Below are 19,863 nucleotides of genomic sequence, written 5' to 3'. Positions count from 1 at the left end.
AGTAAGACTCTGTCTCAAATTAAATAAATAAATAAATAAATAAATAAATAAAAGATGGGGGAACTGTAAAGACAACCCACAAAATGGAAGAATAGTTGAAAATCACATATGTGACAAGGAACTTATATTTACAACATATAAGGAACTCTCATAACTCAATTAAAAAACCGAACAACTCAATTAAAATGGACAAAATCTGAATAGACATCTCCAAGTAAACATACAAATGGCCAATAACCACATGAAAAAAAGTTTAACATCACTAGCCTTCAGGGAAATCTGATTCAAAACTACAATGTGATACCACTTCATGCTCACTAGGATGGCTTTAACCAAGAAGGCAGAAAATAACAAGTGTTATCAAGGAAGTGGAGAAACTAGAACCCTCCTATGCTACTGGTGGGAAAGTAAAATAATGCAGCTTCTTTGGAAAACGGGTAGTTCCTCAAAAGGTTAAGAGTTACCATAAGAGCCAAAAAATTCCGCCTCTAGGTGTACATCCGAGAGAAATGAAAACTTGCACATAAAAACTTGCACCCTGGCTGGGGTGGTGGCTCACGCCTGTAATCCCAGCACTTTGGGAGGCTGAGGCGGGCAGATCACTTGAGGTTAGGAGTACGAGACCAGTCTGACCAACATGGTGAAACCCCGTTTCTACTAAAATTACAAAAATTAGTCGGGTGTGGTGGCAGACATCTGTAATCCCAGCTACCGTGGAGGCTGAGGCAGAAGAATTGCTTGAACCTGGGAGGTAGAGGCTGCAGTGAGCTGAGATCACTCCACTGCACTTCAGCCTCGGCAACGAAGCTAGATTCTGTCTCAAAAAACAAACAAACAAAACCAAAACTAACAACAAAGAAAACGGGCACCCAAATGTTCACAACATTATTTACCACACCAAAAAGCAGAAGCAACTCAAGTGTCTATCAACTAATGAACTAATAAATAAAATGTACATCCATACAATGGAATATTGTTTAGCCATTAAAAAGCTATGTAAGTATTGATAAATGCTACAACCAGGATGAACCTTGGATTCACTGAGCTCCACAAGTAATTTTAGGTATCACTTGTACTTTCACTCAGGTTAACAAAAACCAGTGTTTCATTCAACACATTAATAGTGACTAGTTGAATTTCTTTTAAATTAAGATTAGGCCGGGCGCGGTGGCTCAAGCCTGTAATCCCAGCACTTTGGGAGGCCGAGACGGGCGGATCACGAGGTCAGGAGTTCGAGACCATCCTGGCTAATGCAGTGAAACCCCGTCTCTACTAAAAAATACAAAAAAAAGCTAGCCGGGCGAGGTGGCTGGCGCCTGTAGTCCCAGCTACCTGGGAGGCTGAGGCAGGAGAATAGTGTAAACCCGGGAGGCGGAGCTTGCAGTGAGCTGAGATCCGGCCACTGCACTCTAGCCCGGGTGACAGAGCGAGACTCCGTCTCAAAAAAAAAAAAAAAAAAAAAAAAAAAAAAAGATTAGACAATTTATTGAACATTACTGATTTAACTTTCAAAAATACTCCTGGAGGCGTACTTGACCAAGAACTTACAACAGACCAACATGTATCCCACCTCCAGATTCAAATGAAAGCAGTACCTAAATATTCCTTTGAACCTTTATATCTATTAAAAACATACAAGTCATTTACAAAGGCCAAAACTGTCCTAATATATTATTAGTGGAGCTATCTATAAAGTACTTTGAGAGCCTTAAGGAACAGCAGCAGATTGATGAGATTGTAACTGCATCCTACCTTTTATTGAGTATGGTAATTAATTTTGGAACAGGCCTTAAGTGAAAAATTTCCTGTAACAGTACTACTAAGTACTTGCCTTACTTCACACAAAAACCGTAATCTTTCAAGAGTATAACCTCCTTTTCCACTTTAAATATTTCTGAGACTTGCACTCATTTCATAAGAAGCCGCTGAGCCCTACATTAAGAAGCATGCATCTGAACCTGAGTCAAAATTGAACATTACTGTATCTTCCCTATTTAGGTGGACCATTAAGACAACATGACACAGGAGGCTAAGGCAGGAGAATCACTTGAACCGGGAATGTGGAGGTTGCAGCGAACTGAGACCACGCCACTGCACTCTAGTCTGGGCAACAGAGTGAGACTCTGTCTCAAAAAAAAAAAAAAGACAATACGACATACCTAGATTCCAATTCAACACAGAAAATGCAAAACAAATACATAAATAAAATAAACATAAAACCAAATTAGGTTTGTTTACTGTGGAATCATTTTACTATTGATGGGGCTGGGTGAGGAGATGGAATCTAGACGTTGTCACCTCCAGTTCACCAGTGCCAGGCTTCTAAGCACTTACAATATCAAAAACAACATACTGACAAGATGTTAAAATTAATGTATTTTAATCCATCACTTGCCTGATATTATTCTAATGAGGAGCTAAACACAAGAAAATCAGAAAAACCACCTCCTTAAAAGTTCAAACAGGTTGGGCATGGCAGCTCTCTCTTGTAATCTCAATACTTTGGGAGGCCAAGGCGAGAGGATTCTTGACCTGCCTGGGCAGCATAGTGAGACCCTGTTTCTACAAAAAAATTTTAAAAATTAGCCCAGCATGGTGGAACATTCCTGTGGTCCCAGCTCCTTGGGAGGCTTAGGTGCGAGGATCACTTGAGCCCAGAGTTTGAGGCTGCAGGGAGCTAGGATCAAGCTTTGGAGACCCTGTCTCCAAAAACAAACAAACAAACAACCCCACTTCAAATATCAAACATTTTCTGCAAGGCAGTTTTCTATTCTATGTGTGAAACCTTTGTTATGACTCACTGAAAACATGCAAAACTCCAAGCTGAGCTTAGTTTTGCCTGTGCACAGAGACCTTTTTACTCTCATTCTTCGAAAACCTCATTTTGGATCTCGCTGCCAACACCAGAGAGAGGAAAGCTGGCCAACAATTCCAAATATAACATGCGGAGGCAAATGCTACAGAAATCTGTCTGACAGGAAGGGACCATGCTGAGGTCTGCTGAGGTAGATGCACTTCTCAATCAGACCATTTTGGTCCCTCAGTCTGTTTGGAGCAAAATGCCATGAGAAGGCAATCACAGGAAACCAGCCAGTTTTATCATCCTGATTACTGATGCCCCATGGTATTCACTCTGTCAGTGACAACAATCCTACCGATCTCAAACAGAAAGATGGGTCAGTGGCAACTAAAGCTGAACTGGTTATTCTAATTTTCAACAGATTTTTTGGGATCAGTTCAGTGACCAGAACTTTCAGAAAGCTCAACTCATGGCATGATAATTATGATGAAGTCAGGTTCACCAAGGGACACTTAAAAACATACCTCTTTCCACGGCTGGGTGTGGTGGCTCACGCCTGTAATCCCAGCTCTTTGGGAAGCCGAGGTGGGCAAATCATGAGGTCAGGAGTTCGAGACCAGCCTGACCAACATGTTGAAACCCTGTCTCTACCAAAAGTACAAAAAAATTAGCCAGGCCTGGTGGCATGCGCCTGTAATCCCAGCTGCTCAGGAGGTTGAGAAAGGAGAATTGCTTGAGCCCGGGAGGCAGAGACTGCAGTGAGCTGAGATCGCGCTACTACACTCCAGCCTGGGCGACAGAGCAAGACTCAGTCTCAAAAAAGCAAAAACAAAAACAAAAAAACCCATACACACATCTCTTTCCAATTCTCCAGGGACAGGTTTAGTAACCCCTACTATCACTCTGAATAATTGATAAACCAGTTAAACTTGGATAAAATGATTACACTATCAATCAAAAACAAAGACATCAGTTCTTCAAGTTTAATTCTTCGGTGAAGTCATGGTACTGAGCACAAGACAATTAATTCCTTCACCCAGAGAATCATTACAGAAAATCCAGAAATAGGGCTCCCAGTCTAACTGGGAAGAGATGATGTGCCTCATACAAAGCACTGGCTCCTGAGAAAACACAGAACAATTAAAACAGCTTATTTGACTAGTCATTTCCTTACTATTTATCTTAGAAAGATCCCCTGTGGTTTATAGCTATGTCACTAAGCCCAGGAGGTAAAGTTTGCCTAGAACCACTTCTGGAACACTGTACTGGATTCCGTTCACAGTGAGGCAGACTGGCAAGGAATACTAGAGACTGAAAAGAGACTTATCCCACAAAGCTTTGGATGGAGAACCACAGCAGCACTGCAATTAATACCTACAGCATTTGCAAAATTTAAACTTCACTTTTTCTTTAAATTTTGTAGAAATGGGAGTCTCGCTATGTTGCCCAGACTGGTCTTGAACTCCTGGCCTCAGGCGATCTTCCCACCTTGGCCCCTTTAAGTGCTGGGATCACAGGCATGAGCCACCATACTCGGCTTCAACCTTACTCTTGTACTTTCTGTACATAAGGAAAATTATCATTATCATGCCTACCTAAGTAATTCAGTCTTAGTCAATTTAAAAGGGAAGCAAGAGGAACTACAACCTTACCCTCATGTGATACAAGTAAGCAGTGATAGGACAAGTTTTTTTTTCTCCTGAGATGGAGTCTCACTGTGTCATCCAGGCTGGAGTGCAGTGGTGTGATCTCGGCTCACTGCAACCTCCACCTCCTGAGTTCAAGCAATTCTCCTGCCTCAGCCTCCTGAGTAGCTGGGACTACAGGCTCGTGCCACCACACCAAGCTAATTTTGTATTTTTTGTAGAGATGGGGTTTCACTATGTTGGCCAGACTGGTCTCAAACTCCTGACCTCGTGATCCACTCGCCTCAGCCTCCCAAAGTGCTGGGATTACAGGCGTGAGCCACTGCACCCAGTGGGGACAAATTCATAAAAACACATTCAAGTATAAAAATGTTCTGAGACATTAACTACTTGATCTAACTGTTCTGGTTGAGTTAATAAAATACTTCACTCTCCAGCCTGGCCAACGTGGTGAAACCCCGTCTCTACTAAAAATACAAAAATTAGCTGGGTGTGGTGGCAGGCACCTGTAATCCCAGCTACTCAGAAGGCTGAGGCAGAAGAATCTGTTGAACCTGGGAGGTGGAGGTTGCAATGAGCCGAGATCGCACCACTGCACTCCAGCCTGGGTGACAAAGCAAAGACTCCTGCCTCAGAAAAAAAAAAGTAAAATACTTCACTCTTGGTGGAAAGAGTGTGGCTTCAGACGCAGAAAAGTGGGATAAGCCTCACTAAATGAAATTCGTCTAGGGAATTCCTACTTAAAAGACTTCCTGCCTTTGCACCAATATCTACAATGCTTTGTGATTTAGATAATAACTCAGATAAGTCAATGGTACATTCAGTACTGACATCTTCAAAGGGAGAATTGGAGATGTTAAACAAGCACTACTTCATTTACTACTATTCACAAATCTCTGATTACCAGTTCCTATTCAATGTCTCAAAAAAAAAAAATTCAATTAAATGCACAGTCTAGGCAAGTCTGAATCTCACCAACAGCTAAAGAGTCCCTCCTTCTCTCTCCTTTCATATAAAGTGCAAACTGTTAATTGTTACAACTTGATAAGACTTTAGACTCACCTAATTAAAAAATTCAGTGGTTAGGTTTTAGAGTTTAAAAGCCCAATCGCAGGCAAACCAGACAGCACACTTTTCCCATGCCTTAAGTTTCTAATAAACAATTGCAGCTTTATCAAATAAATGAGCTTATCAAATTCTCACTCAACATGTATGTCAACCATCATGGTTAACACCAAGTTTATCCTAGGGGTAGGATGTAAGCCCACGTTTTAAATCAAGAAGTCTACAACTCAGTCCTGGTATACATACCAAACAAACACACTAAAAAAACATGTAAGCAACTGGGAATAACTGGTAACCAACACAACGTATATTCAGGCACAAATTTCTCCTAAGAACAGCAAAAGAAATGTGACCAGAGATATTTTCTCCAGGTGGATTACACCTTATAGGAAGTAAAGGCTAAAAACCACAGACCCTTAGTCACTTCATAATAAAAATTTTAAAGTCAGCAGCAAAACTTCCTCTAGGATAATCATTTTTGTCCCTGCAATTTTACAAGCTGGGATGGGGTGCCCTCCTGGGCAAAAGTATCTTGGGAATGGTAATGGGAGCTTCCTACATAACTTCTGACCACAGACTTAATTTGCTCAGTATCAGTCATCTGTCTAGTAAGTGTTCCCAAACCTGCAATTAGTACAAATATATAGTAGACACTACTCCGCAAACCGAGCGATGGAACGTGAATGGAACTGTTAAGGGACCTTCGGTGAAATTTCACATAAAAAACAAAACAAAACAAAACAAAACAAAACAAAACAAAAACAGAGGGCTAAAAAAGGCAACATCAAAAAACTGGTGGGAACACAGAACAGCCCCCTCTTCCTTTCTCCCGACTGGCTCCTCTCTCAAACCTCTGCCTCAGTCAACTGTTGCAGAACAACAGAACGAGACCCAGTAGAACAAGACGAAATCTGGGTTTGCTGCCGCAGATGTGGGATTTTTGTGGAGGGCAGAGGTGATTTCTGCCGGCAGAAGATGGAGTTTAAACTCTTCTTTGGTGGACTGTACTGGGCTGAGCCGCTGAGGAGGATCACGCAGCGGGCGATCAACCCACGTCCCTCCCTCTCGGTTCGGTTTCTCCCCTCCCCTAGCGTCCAGTAAAGGGGAAAAAAGCGTACGGCTTTCCAGCTCTCACTCAGTTCCTTAAAATTGCCTTTCCAGTGCCACCGCACACAATCCTCCCACTGGCAGCAAAGAATTTTGCAGCGAAGGGCTCGACGATCCGGAGCGGAGAAATGAAATCGGCGCCCAAGGGCAATTTTAATTGTCTAACCCGGCCCGATTTCCTAAGAGGCAGTGGCGCCGGGAGGGAGGAGGGAAGAGGGAGGAGGAAGGAAGGCAGCTCCGAGAGGCAACAGGGGGCAAGCGGAGGTAGAGAAAGGGGACCAAAGCGGCGAGATCCCAGCCTGGGCCCCTGAGGAGCTTCTGCAGAAAGGACTCCGGGGCTGTCCCTACCGTTCCCTGGGAGACGTTTGCAAATCATATATGCAGCCAAAATGGCGCTGAGAATAAAAATATAATTTAAAGGCAGGTCGCCATATTGTAAACAGAGAGGCAAAGAAGAGGCGGACTCGAGAGACACCCTCCATGATTTCTTCTACAGCCACAAAAGCCCGGTTGCCGGGGTCTGGACCACGGCAATTCAGGTGGCCGAGGGCTCTACGCACCCACCCCAAGGAGAGCCCGGCCGAGCAGGAGCCCCGAGGGCAGCGGGCGCGCGGGCAGGCAATCGGCACTGGGCCCGGAGCTCCTCCCCTTCCTCCCCCGCCACTGCCGGCTGTCCCCGGCCGGCTCTGTCCCGGCTCCCCAGCGACTTCCAATCCCATATGAGGTTCTCTTCACTCCTCCCAACCCCCACCTCGGGGTCCGGACCCACCGCTGCTCCTCCCCCCTAAACTGCCAGAACCCGGCGGACACCTGGGGGCGGGGAGGTGCTCGCCCGGGCAGCTGCAGAAAGTCAGCTAGCGGCTGCAAGCGCCCGTTATTTCGGCAGGCAGGGGCAGGCCGGGTGAAGGAATGCGCAGAGAAGGGTCCCCGGACCTTACCAGCACTGGAGGTGAAAGGCAGCCGGGCAGTGGTCGCAGCACAGGAGATCTCCACCTTCCTTGCAGCTATCGCAGCTGTCGTGGTTGGTGGCCCTGCCGCTTCTCCGGGGCTCCTTCTCAGGCTTCCGACTCCGCTTTTCTGCCTCGTCCGTCTTAGGGGGGGCCAGCAGAGCTTGGATTTGCTGCACACACATACAAACGGCGTGTGTGCACACTCGGAGCTCCCGGGCGGTCCGTTGCCCCCCCGGCGCGGCTTCTCCGTCACCCACCCCTCTCCCCCCTTTTGTCCTTCTTCCTCCCATCCAGGCTGCTCCCAGAACCTCTCAGCCCCGGAACCAGGGGAGCCCACCCTAACCGCGTTCCTGCAGCACAACGAGAACAGCTTCTTCCAAATGGGGAGGATCAAGGGTAGGGGGATGGGAAGAGGGTGCGCGGTTCCCTTCTTGCCACTTCCTTGTATGGACAGTGGGGGACTCCAAAGCCTGGCTCTGGAGAGGCCCGAAGCCCGGTACCCGGACGTGCTGGGGGAAGCACAAAGGGGCCAACAAGAAGGGGGTGGGGAGGCCTGCCGGTGCAACGAGATGGAGTGGGCTGGCGCCTGGGGAGAGCGAATCGAGGGCGGCGGGTAGGTGAAACTGCTGCAAACGTCCTCGGAGGCTGAGCTCAGCCCCCTAAATTGCAAAGAGGGGAGGGAGAGGCTAAGTGAGGAAGAATCCCCCTCCCTCGGCCCTCTGGGCGCTTCGAGTTTAGGACCGGCTTTGTGGGGTGGAGGGCGGAGGTTCCCTCCCGGCGCTGGGGGAAGGGGATGAGGAGGGCCACTCTTACCTCCATCAGCCCCCCTGATGTGTCCAAGTCGTACACGATCGTCTTGGTCTCCATTTTCTCCCACATTCATCCACCTCCCGGGCTGGGTGCTCTCTGCTCCGGCCCCCCCCAACCCCGGGGGGAGGGAGGTGGGGGTAGGGGCGCTCCTGACCCCGGCCCCCCGGCTTCTTTTTTCCCAGCACGGGGTCCCGAGCTTCCTCCGGCCCTGGCTTCCCCCCACCCCCCGGCCCCATCCCCGGGACGACAGCGTCTCTCCCGACGGGCCGCGAGGGGGGAGCAGCCCCTCAGTCCCGGCCCGGCTGCTGGCTGCACAGTGGGTCCCGGCTCCAGGGGTCAGGCCTCGGCAGGGCCTAGTCCCACAGGCTAAAGCCGGCACTGGCGACCGCCGGTCCGGCCGGGAAGGCTGGCGGGCGCTGCCATCCCGGGGCTGGGGGTATCGGACGGGGGGGGGTAAGAGGTTAGGTGAGGTTGTGGTACGTGAGGTGACTGGGGGAAGGGTGATGGGGGGTGGTCCCCGGGCTCCGCCTCTCGCCGCCGCCGCCGTCTGCGTCCCGGCTGCCGCGCACTTGGCGCAAACTTACCGCGAGCGCCCGCAAAGCCACCCGCGCAGGCGCCCCGGGATCGGCGCTCGCCGCGCGCAACCGCAGTGACAGCCGGCGGCCTGGCTCCCGCGCAGCCGCGGTGAGGGAGTACCCCCCAGCGCGCAGCCGCGCTGGCATTCGTCTGGAGGACCGAAGCCCCACCTTTCTGCCCTGCGCCAGCGCACTGAGACAAAAGGGCGGGACCTGAGGGCTCGCGCAGGCGCTTGGGAAAGCTTGTAGGGGTCAAGGCGCAGCCGCAGGAAGCTAGGGACTCTTCATCCATTGGTGTTTGTGTGCAAACTAAGAAGACTCTGTCCTGCGCAGGCGTGTTGGGGGTGCTCCCCTCCCACTCCATAACACAGACGCCTCCCGCGCAGGCGTATTGTCTTCCTCAGGCCCTCACAAGAAGGCTGCTCCTTTCGCCATTTTGGTAATGGGATATGGGCTATCATGCCCTTGGAGTCCTCAGGCATGAACAGAAAGGAACAAGGTGTGGTGTTGGATGGAGTTGGTCGCCTGTCGGTGACAGCAGTGTTCCTAGGGATGTTGTAGTGGACTGTTTGGTTCTAGCATCAGGTGTGGCTGGACCAGGCCACCATATTGGTAAAGAGAAAAGCCATTTGCGACAGAAAATGACGCTTTTGGTGGCGTGTTATCCAACACAGTCATCCGACTGTGGTTCCTAATTTTCTCCCGTCCTGACAGTTAATTTTATCAGTTAATTGTATCCTGAGCATCCCTGCCTTGCGTGGTGGTGGCACTGTGGAGAGTTCCGCCTGCCCATTACCACCCTGTCTTCACTGTCCCTGAGATCTGCTCTTCAAGAGGAAGCCTAAAGCGGAGAGTTTGTAATCCTGACAACGCCCAGCTACCTGCGTACCCCGGACTCCAACTCCCAGTTTGCAATGCCAAAGGGTCTAAAGGGCGAACGGGGTGCATGGCACCCTGGGAGCAAGAATCGCGATAGGTCTGATGGATTGTGGGAGCTGTAGTTCCATGTGCGTGCGATGCAGTCTATGGTAGGATAGACCCAGGGAAGAGTCATTTGCCGGCCAGGAAGGGATACTTTTGAGAGCGTCAGTGCTGCATGCCGGGATTTGTAGTCTGAGGGCCCGGCTCGCATTCTGGGCGGGGATTCATGCTCCTTTTCAGGGCGCCAGCTCCTCCCCTTGATATCGCCGTCAGAGATGGGCGGTTATTGCTGCCTGATGGTGGATGAAGCAGTGGAGAAGAAAACTGCATCGTTATGCTTGACACTAGGGGTTTAGTTGGAGTTGTTGCTTCGTAGCTGTGCTCGGCCCACTTTTTTTTTTTTTTTTTTTTTGAGACGGAGTCTCGCTCTGTCGCCCAGGCTGGAGTGCAGTGGCCGGATCTCAGCTCACTGCAAGCTCCGCCTCCCGGGTTTACGCCATTCTCCTGCCTCAGCCTCCCGAGTAGCTGGGACTACAGGCGCCCGCCACCTCGCCCGGCTAGTTTTTTGTATTTTTTAGTAGAGACGGGGTTTCACCGTGTTAGCCAGGATGGTCTCGATCTCCTGACCTTGTGATCCGCCCGTCTCGGCCTCCCAAAGTGCTAGGGTTACAGGCTTGAGCCACCCCGCCCGGCTGCCCACTTTTAATGTTAAGGGACACTTAGCATTCTCAGAGTCGTAAAACTAGAAAGGATTTAGAGACCATCTGATTTAATCCCCTCGTTTCTAGATGCACAGGGAGGAGCAGTGATCTGCCTAGGTCACATAGTGCATTTATGGCAGACCTAAGAATTAGATTTCTTGATTCTCAAGCCAGACACTGTCCATTACACCATGTCGACTGTGTCTAAGGAATTGCTATGCTTTCTTTGGGTACAGTAAGGAGGATGAGTTAGGTAGAGTAGGGATGTCAGTGTACAGAGTCTTAGGTTTCTGTTTTCCTGACTTTTCGCTTTTCTGATGACCCTCTTGGTGCCTGGAAAGAATGATAAAGTCATGGATGGTGGGGTGGAGAATGTCATGTGAATTGGCTGCTCTCTGCTTTCTACCAGCCTGAGCCGACCATAAACTTCAGTGGCTGTGGACCAGAGATGTGGCCCTCAGAGAGGGGAGGGCTGAGCTAGATTGTTTGTATGAAAGAGGCAAGATTTTCTATCTCCTACGGCTATACTTTATGCCACAGGCTCTCAGAGGTTAGAACCTCATGTGCTCTCTCTCTTTGGCTTTTTTTCCTACTGCTCAGGGCCCAGCTGTGCTGCTGTGTCAGCCTGAAGGCATTATGGAACAGATAAGTAAGCCATTGGTGTCCATCCACTGAACAAGGCTTTGCTTTGATCAACACCATCAGTTGCAGCTGATAATAGGAACTATGGGCTAATAAGGGAAATAAGACTTGGCTCTGTTGACAAGAGCCAGGGAAACTTCACACACCTTCCTCTTGGAACTTGGAGGATGAGGTTAGGCCAGTGGGGCCAAGGAATGGTGCCACCTTGGAGAGCTCCCGCCCTGACAGTTCAGGGGGGATTGAGGAGCGAGCAGGTGGGATACAGATGCCTTTGGAAGTGACCTCTTGTGGCTAATCTAGGCACTGCACTCTGCATTGACAAGAGCTTCTCATCCTTCAAGGTGGCTTGTGCTAGAGCCAGGGGTAGGCAGCATGAGTGGTCAAGACTTCCCTGTTGGAACACTGTAGAAGCAGAAGGTGCTGGTTGCTGCTCTTATTTCTTTCACGGATTTTTCTCTGCTGGTTTCCGAGCTCCCATAATTTCCTGTTGCCTGCCTCTTGCTGTTACTCTTGGAGAGCAGCGATGCAGGGCACACCTCTCAGTATGGAATGTGCATACTGGGGGGCGACACTGGGCACTTTCCATCTTGGTAGGTACTGGGGCCCCTAGGGAAGGGGCAAACTTAAGAAGATCCTCCCAGCCACCTTTTTCCGGAGCCCATGGTTAGGGCCTTTGCCTAACTTAGGAGCCAAGCCCCTAAGCTGCATTACCACTGCTCCCGACAATCTGTTTTCTAACGCCAAGCCAGATTAGGGCTTCATGTTCTGGGGATCAGTCTCTGTTTCCTATTCCAATTTCCCAAGCCTTGCTTACTTAGAAATAAGGGGAAGGAGAGATGCATCAGGCTTCCTGAGCCTAGTTAGCATTGAGAAGGGCATCAGTGGCATTGAGAAGGGATTTGGGAGTGTGCCAGCCTGTAGTTCTGGACCTGGTAAGAAGGAGGAAATAAGGCATTGGGTGGATGTGCAGTGGGGTTCCTGGGCTCCCACATCCCTGCAACACCAGCCATTGGGGCCTCTGATTTTGCCTGCCATCTGTTGCACTGTCCCTTTTGGGACAGGGGACCCTGTTCAATTGCATGTAACAATTGCTTTTAAAATAAAATCTGAGCACTTTGGGTGGCTGAGGTGGGAGGACCACTTGAGCCCAGGAGTTGGAGACCAGCCTGGGCAACATAGTAAGACCCTGTCTCTACAATAATTTTTTTTTTTTTAATTAGCCATGTGTGGTGGTCTGCACCTGTAGTCTTAACTATTCAGGAGGCTGAGGTGGATCAGTTGAACCTTGGAGGTCAAGGCTGCAGTGAACCATGAGCCAGCCACTGCACTCCACCCTGGATGACAGAGTGAGACCCTATCTCAAAAACAGTAGTAATAAAAATCTGAGATGACTGGTTGGTGGGTCTAACATGCCTTCTGGTCCTGAAGTCCATATCCCATTTATCTCCCACCTCCTGTCCCTCCAAGAAAGCATCATTCACCTGGCCATTGCTTTTTTTTTTTTTCTTCCAAAAACACCATTTTAGTAAGGAAACAACAGAAATAGAAGATTGTTCTCTGGCTGGAGGCCAGACCCCATATAATACATTACATGTACAAAGTGGTTTTCAGCTAGCTCCTGGGTGTCTCTCTGGGGCTCTCCTACCACCTGTTCCATGCCAAATTCCTGCATCCTTGGACCTCTGCTCCTTTCCAGAATATGCCCACCCCCTCCCCTTATCCCGTAACACAGTGGCCAAGAGGAGAGCCTGACAAGTGGCTGGAATTGGAAGAGAGACTATTGGGATGAAGATGTTTGTAATAGCCAAATAAACGTCGGAGGAAAGTCTCCCTCTCCTCAGGGTATAGGGCAGTCATGGAGAATGGGGTGTTCTGCTTTGGTGTGGAGCATGAGTGCCCAGGGAAGCCCAACGTGAGGTGGGGGTAGGGTCCCCCTGAACCCCTTAGGATCTCCTAGAATTACTGCCTCCACTGGGACAGGGCAGGAGGCGGAACTGTCCAGAACTTTAGAGAACTAGAGACCTCCCAAGAGGCTGATGTTGGCATGCCAGGACTACCCAGAGGTCATCATTGAGAGGAGTTTTGGCCATTGGTGATGGCCCTGTGAGGAGCACCCTGGTGCAGTTTCCACCATGGTCAAGTTGACCCTGCTGCAGGTTGCTATGCCAGGGCAGGATGGTGGTCATATGGAGAAAGGTACTCCTGCTCTGCTTGTGTGTTCCAGGCTGGTCCAGGGCATGACGAGGCTCAGGATGCTAGCTGTTGTTGCTTGTGCTCCAGCTGTGTTCTGTCCACAGGTAGATGCCCCATGACATGGGCCCAAAGAAGGGCCCCTAGTGGGCAATGACACCAAGAAAATAGGCTATGGTGGGCATTGCAGGCAGGGAAGGGCACAACTTCTTGAGGGATTGGTGGCATCTCCTCCCAGGTGGTATGTACAGGAGGTGGAGGGACAGCAGGAAACAAGGAGCCTTGCTGCTGGACTGTGGTGCAGGTCTGAGTTGGCTTCCCTAGGCTGCCCCCACCTAGATGGAAACTTCATATTCTCTCGTCTCCTGCAAAGGAAAGAGACTGCTGGGAGTTGGAAACTTGTATTAGGTTTGCCAGGCCATAATTCACCTTCCCTAGGAAAAGGAAAAAAAGTGAGAGGGCTTGGCAGGACCCTCAGGGTTATCTGCCCAAAGAAGCAAAGAACTGGGTCTTGGATAAGGTGGCAAGGTTGGCATGGTTACTTACTCCAGTCTCGTAAGTTGGATTGTCAAACGCTGACTCTACCGTAATGCGGTTGTAGGGGCGGGGGCGTGTGCGGGGCAGCTGCAAGGAGCTTTTTCCCTGGAGCCTGTGGGGCAGAGAAGCCTGTGAGTCAGGAGCACTGGTTAGGAGTGAAGTATGCAGGTATGCAGAGCAGAAAGAGAAGCCAGACTCACCTGGAGAAGTAGAAGTATACACCTCCTACCAACACCACCATCGCCACCAGTGGCAAGAAGATGGCAGCTGCAATGTGGGCAGCATCCAGGGTGCTGGAGGCAGCAGGCGCCTTGGCAACTGAAGACACAGAGGGTGGGACTGGAGCAGAGGTCTCTGTCACCTGGATCCCATATTCTCTCACCTCTGCCCAAGGGCATCTGGCTACCAGCTCCCTCTAGCTGACTGGGTGCAGGGAAACTTTTTACCCTGCTAGGCCCAAACCCCTCTCTTTCTCTGCCCTCCATCCTTGGGAAGCCCATGACCTGGGAGCTGTGAGAACCAGGACCAGGGAGACCACTTATGTGGCCCTCAAGGGTGGAGACTCACCATCCAGGCTGCGGCTGTTGTAGAACCCATCCAGAGAGGCTGGAACAAAAGGGGAGGGCCAAGGGCAGTGGGTGAACCCAATGGCCCAAACCACTAAGGCAGGGAGCGGAGGTAGTGGGATGATCATAGGAAGGATTTGTCCAAGGAGAGCCCACTCCAGCATTTGTCTTGGTGATGCCAGATCAGAAGGATCTGGCAGAGACTGGGGAGACCAAGGGTCTATTCTATTACTATGAAGGTGGCATGGGCAGGTGGTTCTGGTTCTCAACATTGGACATCTTTGTCAGAGCAGCTCTATGGGCCAGGGAGGGTTTTGAGGAGTGACAGGGCACTCACCAGCCCTACAGATGGGTGGTGGGTCACTCCAATGCGAGGGGTGCCCAGGCACACACTTGATGCTGGCCTGGCCTTTCAGCACATAGCCAGGGGCACAAGAGAAGTGGATGGTGGCCCCTGCTGGGTGTAGCCGCTTCTCAGGACTTCGGGCACCATTCTCAGGGGCACTGAGACCATGGCATGGCTTGAGCTGTTCCACTGCAAAGCAGGCAGAGCGCAGTGAGGGTGTCATGCCCTTGGCCTCCAAGGCAGCATCTTTTGTCTCCAACTAGAGGTTTTCCCTCCTACTCAACTGACACTTACGGAGACATTTAGGGGCCCGGTCACTCCACTTGGGGCTGCCGGCCTGGTGATCATGGCAGGTGAGGATGGAGGTGCCCGTCAGCACAAAACCCTGGTCACAGATATATTGCACGGTGGCCCCCACAGGAAACTTGGGGCTGGATATGAGGCGTCGGCTGTGCTCCACATCTCCGGGGTCATGGCAGGAAGTCACTATGGGTAGGGGATGATGGGGAGAAGTACCCCAAGGAGAACTAAGCAGAGGCCAGTCCACCCTGGCTTTGTTCCAGGCCAGCTAACTTCTTCATGTCATATAGATCTACCCCCTATGTGTCTGTCCCTACCATTGTGCTGGTGTGTCCCCACCATTTGTCCCCTTTCCATCTATTAGGTTCGATAAACACTGATTGGCCATCTACCAGGAATGAAATACTTAGAGTATTTGGCTGGTAACACCATGAAAAGGTATCATCCCCATTTCACAGATGAGGAAACTGAGGCTATAAGAGGTCAAGGAACTTTGAGGATACTAGCTAATAACAGCTACAGTCTGGTTCAGAATCCAGGAGAGAGGTGTGGAGGTTGTGTTGGGAAGGGGAGCATGGGGAACAGATATACTCACCCCTCTGGCATGAGGGCAGATCCTCACTCCAAGTCAGGTCCCATTGGCACATGAGGACACTGGATCCCACCACCTGGTAGCCAGGGTAGCACTGGTAAGTGACCACAGTGCCGTGCACTAGCTCAGGCTGTGATGGGCTCTTCCAGCCATTAGGGATCTCAGGCAGCTCCGGACATGTGTCATTGCGGGGCACCTCTGGGGGCACAGAGGCACAAGATGCAGGTCCTCGGCCAGCACCAAAGTGACTGTACCCTCATCTTGAGGGCACTCTGGCTCCTTCTAGTTTGTCCTGGACCTAGACTGTCCCGAGGGGGCTCAGGGATCCATTCCTCTCTTCTCAAGGGCCCCTCCTTGACTGCCTCTGACATTGCTCTGTCTCCTAGATTCCAGGGTTAGCATTTAAGCTTTAGCCTTACTTCCAAAAGCACCCTGACCAGTTCCTTAGGCCTGAGAGACGGGGCCAGGCAGGGTGAGGGAAATTGTCACTTCTATGAAAGATTGTCAGAAAGAAGTCAGCACCTTTCCTTAGTTCCCCCATTTTTGTTTGAAAGTTGTTCTGGCCAGGTGCAGTGGCTCACACCTGTAATCCCAGCACTTTGGGAGGCTGAGGTGGGCAGATCACTTGAGGCCAGGAGTTTGAGACCAGCCTGGCCAACATGGCGAAACCCTGTCTCCATTAAAAATACAAAAATTAGCCAGGCATGGTGGCATGCACCTATAATCCCAGGAGGATGAGGCACGAGAATCACTTGAGCCCAGGAGGTAAGCAGAGATTGCACCATGGCCTGGGTGACAGAGGGAAACTGTCCCCCCCCCCAAAAAAAAAGGAAGAAAAAGAAAGTTGTTCTGCTGCCTACCCAAACCCCTCTTGCCACTTCAGAATTCTGGCTCCCTTCAGGGCAGATGGAGAACAGGACTAGCTTCCTCTGGGTGATCCCTGGTACTTTTCCAGCTTCCTCTTGTCTGAGAGAGCATTCAGGCACCTCACTGCCCTAGCCTCTTTGACTTGCCATGGCTTGCTGTCTGCACTCTGAGTGGGGTAGGGACAAGCTCACCAAAGAAGTGGATGACGAAGCCCTGCTGGTAGCCCAGCACTGAGGTCCCGGGGTCCGACTGGAACTGAATGGTGACATCAGCCATGGAGGTAAAGAGCTTGAAGTGGCTATGGTGCCCTGAGTACTGGCCCAGGACCCGGGCTGTCAGGTCATCCCCATCATAGAAGGTAAGTACATCACCAGGGCCTATGCGCAGCCTGTGGAGGAGGAGCGTCAGGGCAGAGCCGGCTCGGGGGCCCGAGGATGGGCTGGACAAGGGATATCCCCAGACCTCAGGAGTTGGCTCGGCCTGACCCGGCACTCACACTCGGACGTCTAGCATGATGCGCTTGTCCTCTTCCACATGCACACCCCAGATGCAATCCTGCCCACGACCGTAGGGCTCTGGCCAGTTGGGAGAGAGCACCACACCAGCTGAGTCTGTGATCTCCCCACTGCACACGGCTGGAAGGCAAGGGAGGTCCACAAGGGTCTTTTCCAGCTTACCACGGTGTTGCTTACCATCTGCCCACAGGAGTGCCCACCAGTTGCTGGGACCCCCCACCTCCTCCTTGGAGGAAGCCTGAACCACGCATATCACAGGGCCTCTGTGGCCCCAGGCTCTGTGGCTGTTTCCTTGGTACCCACCCTGCTTTTTGCCCAGCAGGCCCATCCACTGGTGCCTACTGACCTCGGCAGGCTGGCTCTGTCTCATTCCACTGGGGGTCGTGGGGGTCAACACACTCGATGATGATGGAGCCCTGCTCCAGGGTGTAGCCAGGGTCGCAGCTGAACTCCACAGTCGTACCCACAGGGTAGGTGGGTGCGCTACTGCTGAAGTTGCCGTATTTGACAAAGGGCTCATAGCAATGGCCCTGCTGGAAGGCTGTAAACCACAGGGCCCAGCCCAGCTCAGCCTTGACTGGTATTAAACACAGTGGGCAAGAATCTCCCTACTTCCCTCCCCAGAGCCTTTCTTTTCCTGGGTACGAATGACAAATATATGTCCTGGGGTTGGAGCAGGAAGGTGATGGAGGAGGAACAGCCAAGAGCATCCATCCCTATTATGCTCAGGAGGCCATCTTGATCACCATGCTGTTCCCAGTGCCTGGTTTTGTGCTTAGTACACAGAAGGTACTCCATACATGTTTTTTGAATGAATTAATCAATGCATGCATACATAAATGGTTCTAGAATGTCTCCTACAGCAATTCTTTCTTAAGGGTTGAGGCCTTTTTTGCTTTTCAGAATCTGGAGAATTTATTCCCTTGGACCACAGGGACTGGGTCCAGGCAGAGGTTTCCTGCAAAGCTGGGGTAGGGATCCTGGATCCAAAGAGAGGGGCAGGGAAAGGGGGCCTAAGTACCGAGTGAACAGGGGCTGACTTGGAAGGAGTGACAGCATGGAGGCAGAGAGGGGTAGGGTGTGGGAGAAAGACCCTAGGCCCGAGCCCATCCCCCTGGACCCCCCACCCCCAGTGAGGCCCCAGCAGGCTCACCCTCATAGCGCAGGGCCATGCCTGCAGCTGCCCCGCTGCTGTCAGTACTGAGCTCGACAAAGAAGTGTTTGCCAGAGCTGAGCAGGCCCTCAATGGGCAGGTATTCCACCTCATAGGAATCATACACCGGTGGGGCCTCCACGTTGTCCCCATTGCGAATGATGAGCCTGAACCAGGAGAGTGGCAGCTATGTAGGCTGGTGGCTGACCCAAAGGGGGTGTGGCCCCAGGCTTGGGTAGCGTCCCTCCAGCAGGGTATTACCAGGCCAGGCACTCCCATTCCACTAGGACAGCCCCTCACCTGTCATCATCCTCTGCCAGGGAAACCTTCTCAAAGTGCAGGTGTAGACGCTGGCCCTCAGGAGCCTCAAGCAGCCAGTGACAGGTGAGGTTGTTGCTGTAGTTGCCCGGGTAGCCTGGAGAGATGATGCGACCGGTGGTAGCATTGCGGATCACTCCGCCGCAGGCAGCTGTAAGACCAGGACAGGACGTAGCCCAGGCCCCTGCGTGAACCCAGGCAGCCTAACATGCATTCCTCCCTTTCCCAGCTCTGTATCCTCTGCTTGGAGCAGCGGGGACCTTGCCTCCCTGCCATCTTTGCTCTCATGGTCCTGAAGATAACCTTTTAGCCCTGTGAACCTGCATCTCCAGGCATCTTGAGCTCCAGAATCCTGCCGCCTAACCTTTCACACCCCTGGGGCTCACCAGGGCATCTCTCTTGACTGTGGGTAGATGTGTCACTGCCTGCTTGTGTGCCCAGGTAAGTCACTTTCCCTCTCTGCTGACTTCTCTAGAAGGCCAACTCTCCCCAGGTGGACTTAATTAAAGCCCTTACTGTGGGCTTCAACTTCCTTGGAGTTAAAGCTGAAAATAGCATTCAAGCTCTTTATGAATCCAACTCTCTCTAAACTCTGCTTCAGTCCCCTCTCCCTACATACCCTCTCCTTCAGGCACACTTCACTGTGTCCTCACTATCTCATGCTATTTCATGCCTCCACACCTCTGCATATGCTGTTCCAGGAATCCACCCCACTTTCCCAAACTAATATTTCTGAAATCCTTCCATCCTATCTCCTTGGGAAGCCTTGCTTGTCTCCTCCCTCATCTTGGAGTAGCTTTCTGTCCCTCAGGCCCCTCCACCACTCTGCCTTTACTCCTATTGTAGCATCCTCTGCACTGAGCTGCTTGCTGGCCTCCCCGCTAGATCCTTGAGGGCTGAGAATGCGTCTGTGTTATTCATCTCTGGTTGTGCCTGGCACCCAGGAAGAATTTATAGAATGAAATAAGATTGATGGCTGGGTACGGTGGCTCAAGCCTGTAATCCCAGCACTTTGGGAAGCCGAGGCAAGTGGATCGCCTGAGGTCAAGAGTTCGAGATTAGACTGGCCAACATGGTGAAACCCCATCTCTACTAAAAATACAAAAAAATTAGCTGGGTGTGGTGGCATGCACTTGTAACCCCAGCTACTCTGGAGAGTGAGACAGGAGAATCACTTGAACCCAGGAGGCAGAGGTTGCAGTGAGCGGAGATTGTGCCACTGCACTCCAGCTTGGGTGACAAAGGGAGACTCCATCTAAAAA

At 51.1% G+C, this 19,863-nt stretch overlaps 2 protein-coding genes and 1 long non-coding RNA gene across 8 annotated transcripts in view; 1 reads left to right on the top strand and 2 right to left on the bottom strand.

The window, feature by feature from the left end:
- PHF12 (PHD finger protein 12) overlaps positions 1-8,508 on the bottom strand; it is a 52,210-nt gene extending 43,702 nt beyond the window's left edge. The window contains 2 exon segments of the mRNA XM_017855073.1: positions 7,557-7,738; positions 8,382-8,508. Of these exon segments, the coding sequence (XP_017710562.1) occupies positions 7,557-7,738; positions 8,382-8,447 (248 nt within the window). The 5' untranslated portion in view covers positions 8,448-8,508.
- Positions 7,794-19,863, top strand: part of LOC108517276 (uncharacterized) — a 14,077-nt gene continuing 2,007 nt past the window's right edge. Inside the window, exons 1-3 of one of the 3 annotated variants that reach the window (XR_001882059.1) lie at positions 17,685-17,919; positions 18,034-18,101; positions 18,831-19,042. This is a non-coding gene — a long non-coding RNA (uncharacterized LOC108517276). Of the gene's footprint in view, positions 8,182-17,684; positions 18,102-18,830; positions 19,043-19,863 lie in introns of those variants that run through there. The other 2 variants (XR_001882057.1, XR_001882058.1) reach the window with 2 other exon arrangements.
- Positions 12,724-19,863, bottom strand: part of SEZ6 (seizure related 6 homolog) — a 26,994-nt gene continuing 19,854 nt past the window's right edge. For 2 of the 4 annotated variants that reach the window (XM_017855074.1, XM_017855077.1), the window contains 12 exons: positions 18,584-18,752; positions 18,284-18,450; positions 17,477-17,671; positions 17,112-17,250; positions 16,807-17,003; positions 15,752-15,946; positions 15,151-15,342; positions 14,848-15,045; positions 14,512-14,550; positions 14,145-14,262; positions 13,954-14,056; positions 12,724-13,788 (listed from right to left, as the gene is read on the bottom strand). In XM_017855074.1, the coding sequence (XP_017710563.1) occupies positions 13,756-13,788; positions 13,954-14,056; positions 14,145-14,262; positions 14,512-14,550; positions 14,848-15,045; positions 15,151-15,342; positions 15,752-15,946; positions 16,807-17,003; positions 17,112-17,250; positions 17,477-17,671; positions 18,284-18,450; positions 18,584-18,752 (1,745 nt within the window). In that variant the 3' untranslated portion in view covers positions 12,724-13,755. The remainder of the gene's footprint in view (positions 13,789-13,953; positions 14,057-14,144; positions 14,263-14,511; positions 14,551-14,847; positions 15,046-15,150; positions 15,343-15,751; positions 15,947-16,806; positions 17,004-17,111; positions 17,251-17,476; positions 17,672-18,283; positions 18,451-18,583; positions 18,753-19,863) is intronic. The other 2 variants (XM_017855076.1, XM_017855075.1) reach the window with 2 other exon arrangements.

This window comes from Rhinopithecus bieti, unplaced genomic scaffold (assembly GCF_001698545.2).
Source record: "Rhinopithecus bieti isolate Rb0 unplaced genomic scaffold, ASM169854v2 scaffold_38691, whole genome shotgun sequence".
Taxonomy (NCBI): domain Eukaryota; kingdom Metazoa; phylum Chordata; class Mammalia; order Primates; family Cercopithecidae; genus Rhinopithecus; species Rhinopithecus bieti.
The sequence above is the reverse complement of the archived record's forward strand: the minus strand, read 5'-3'. Positions and strand labels throughout refer to the sequence as shown.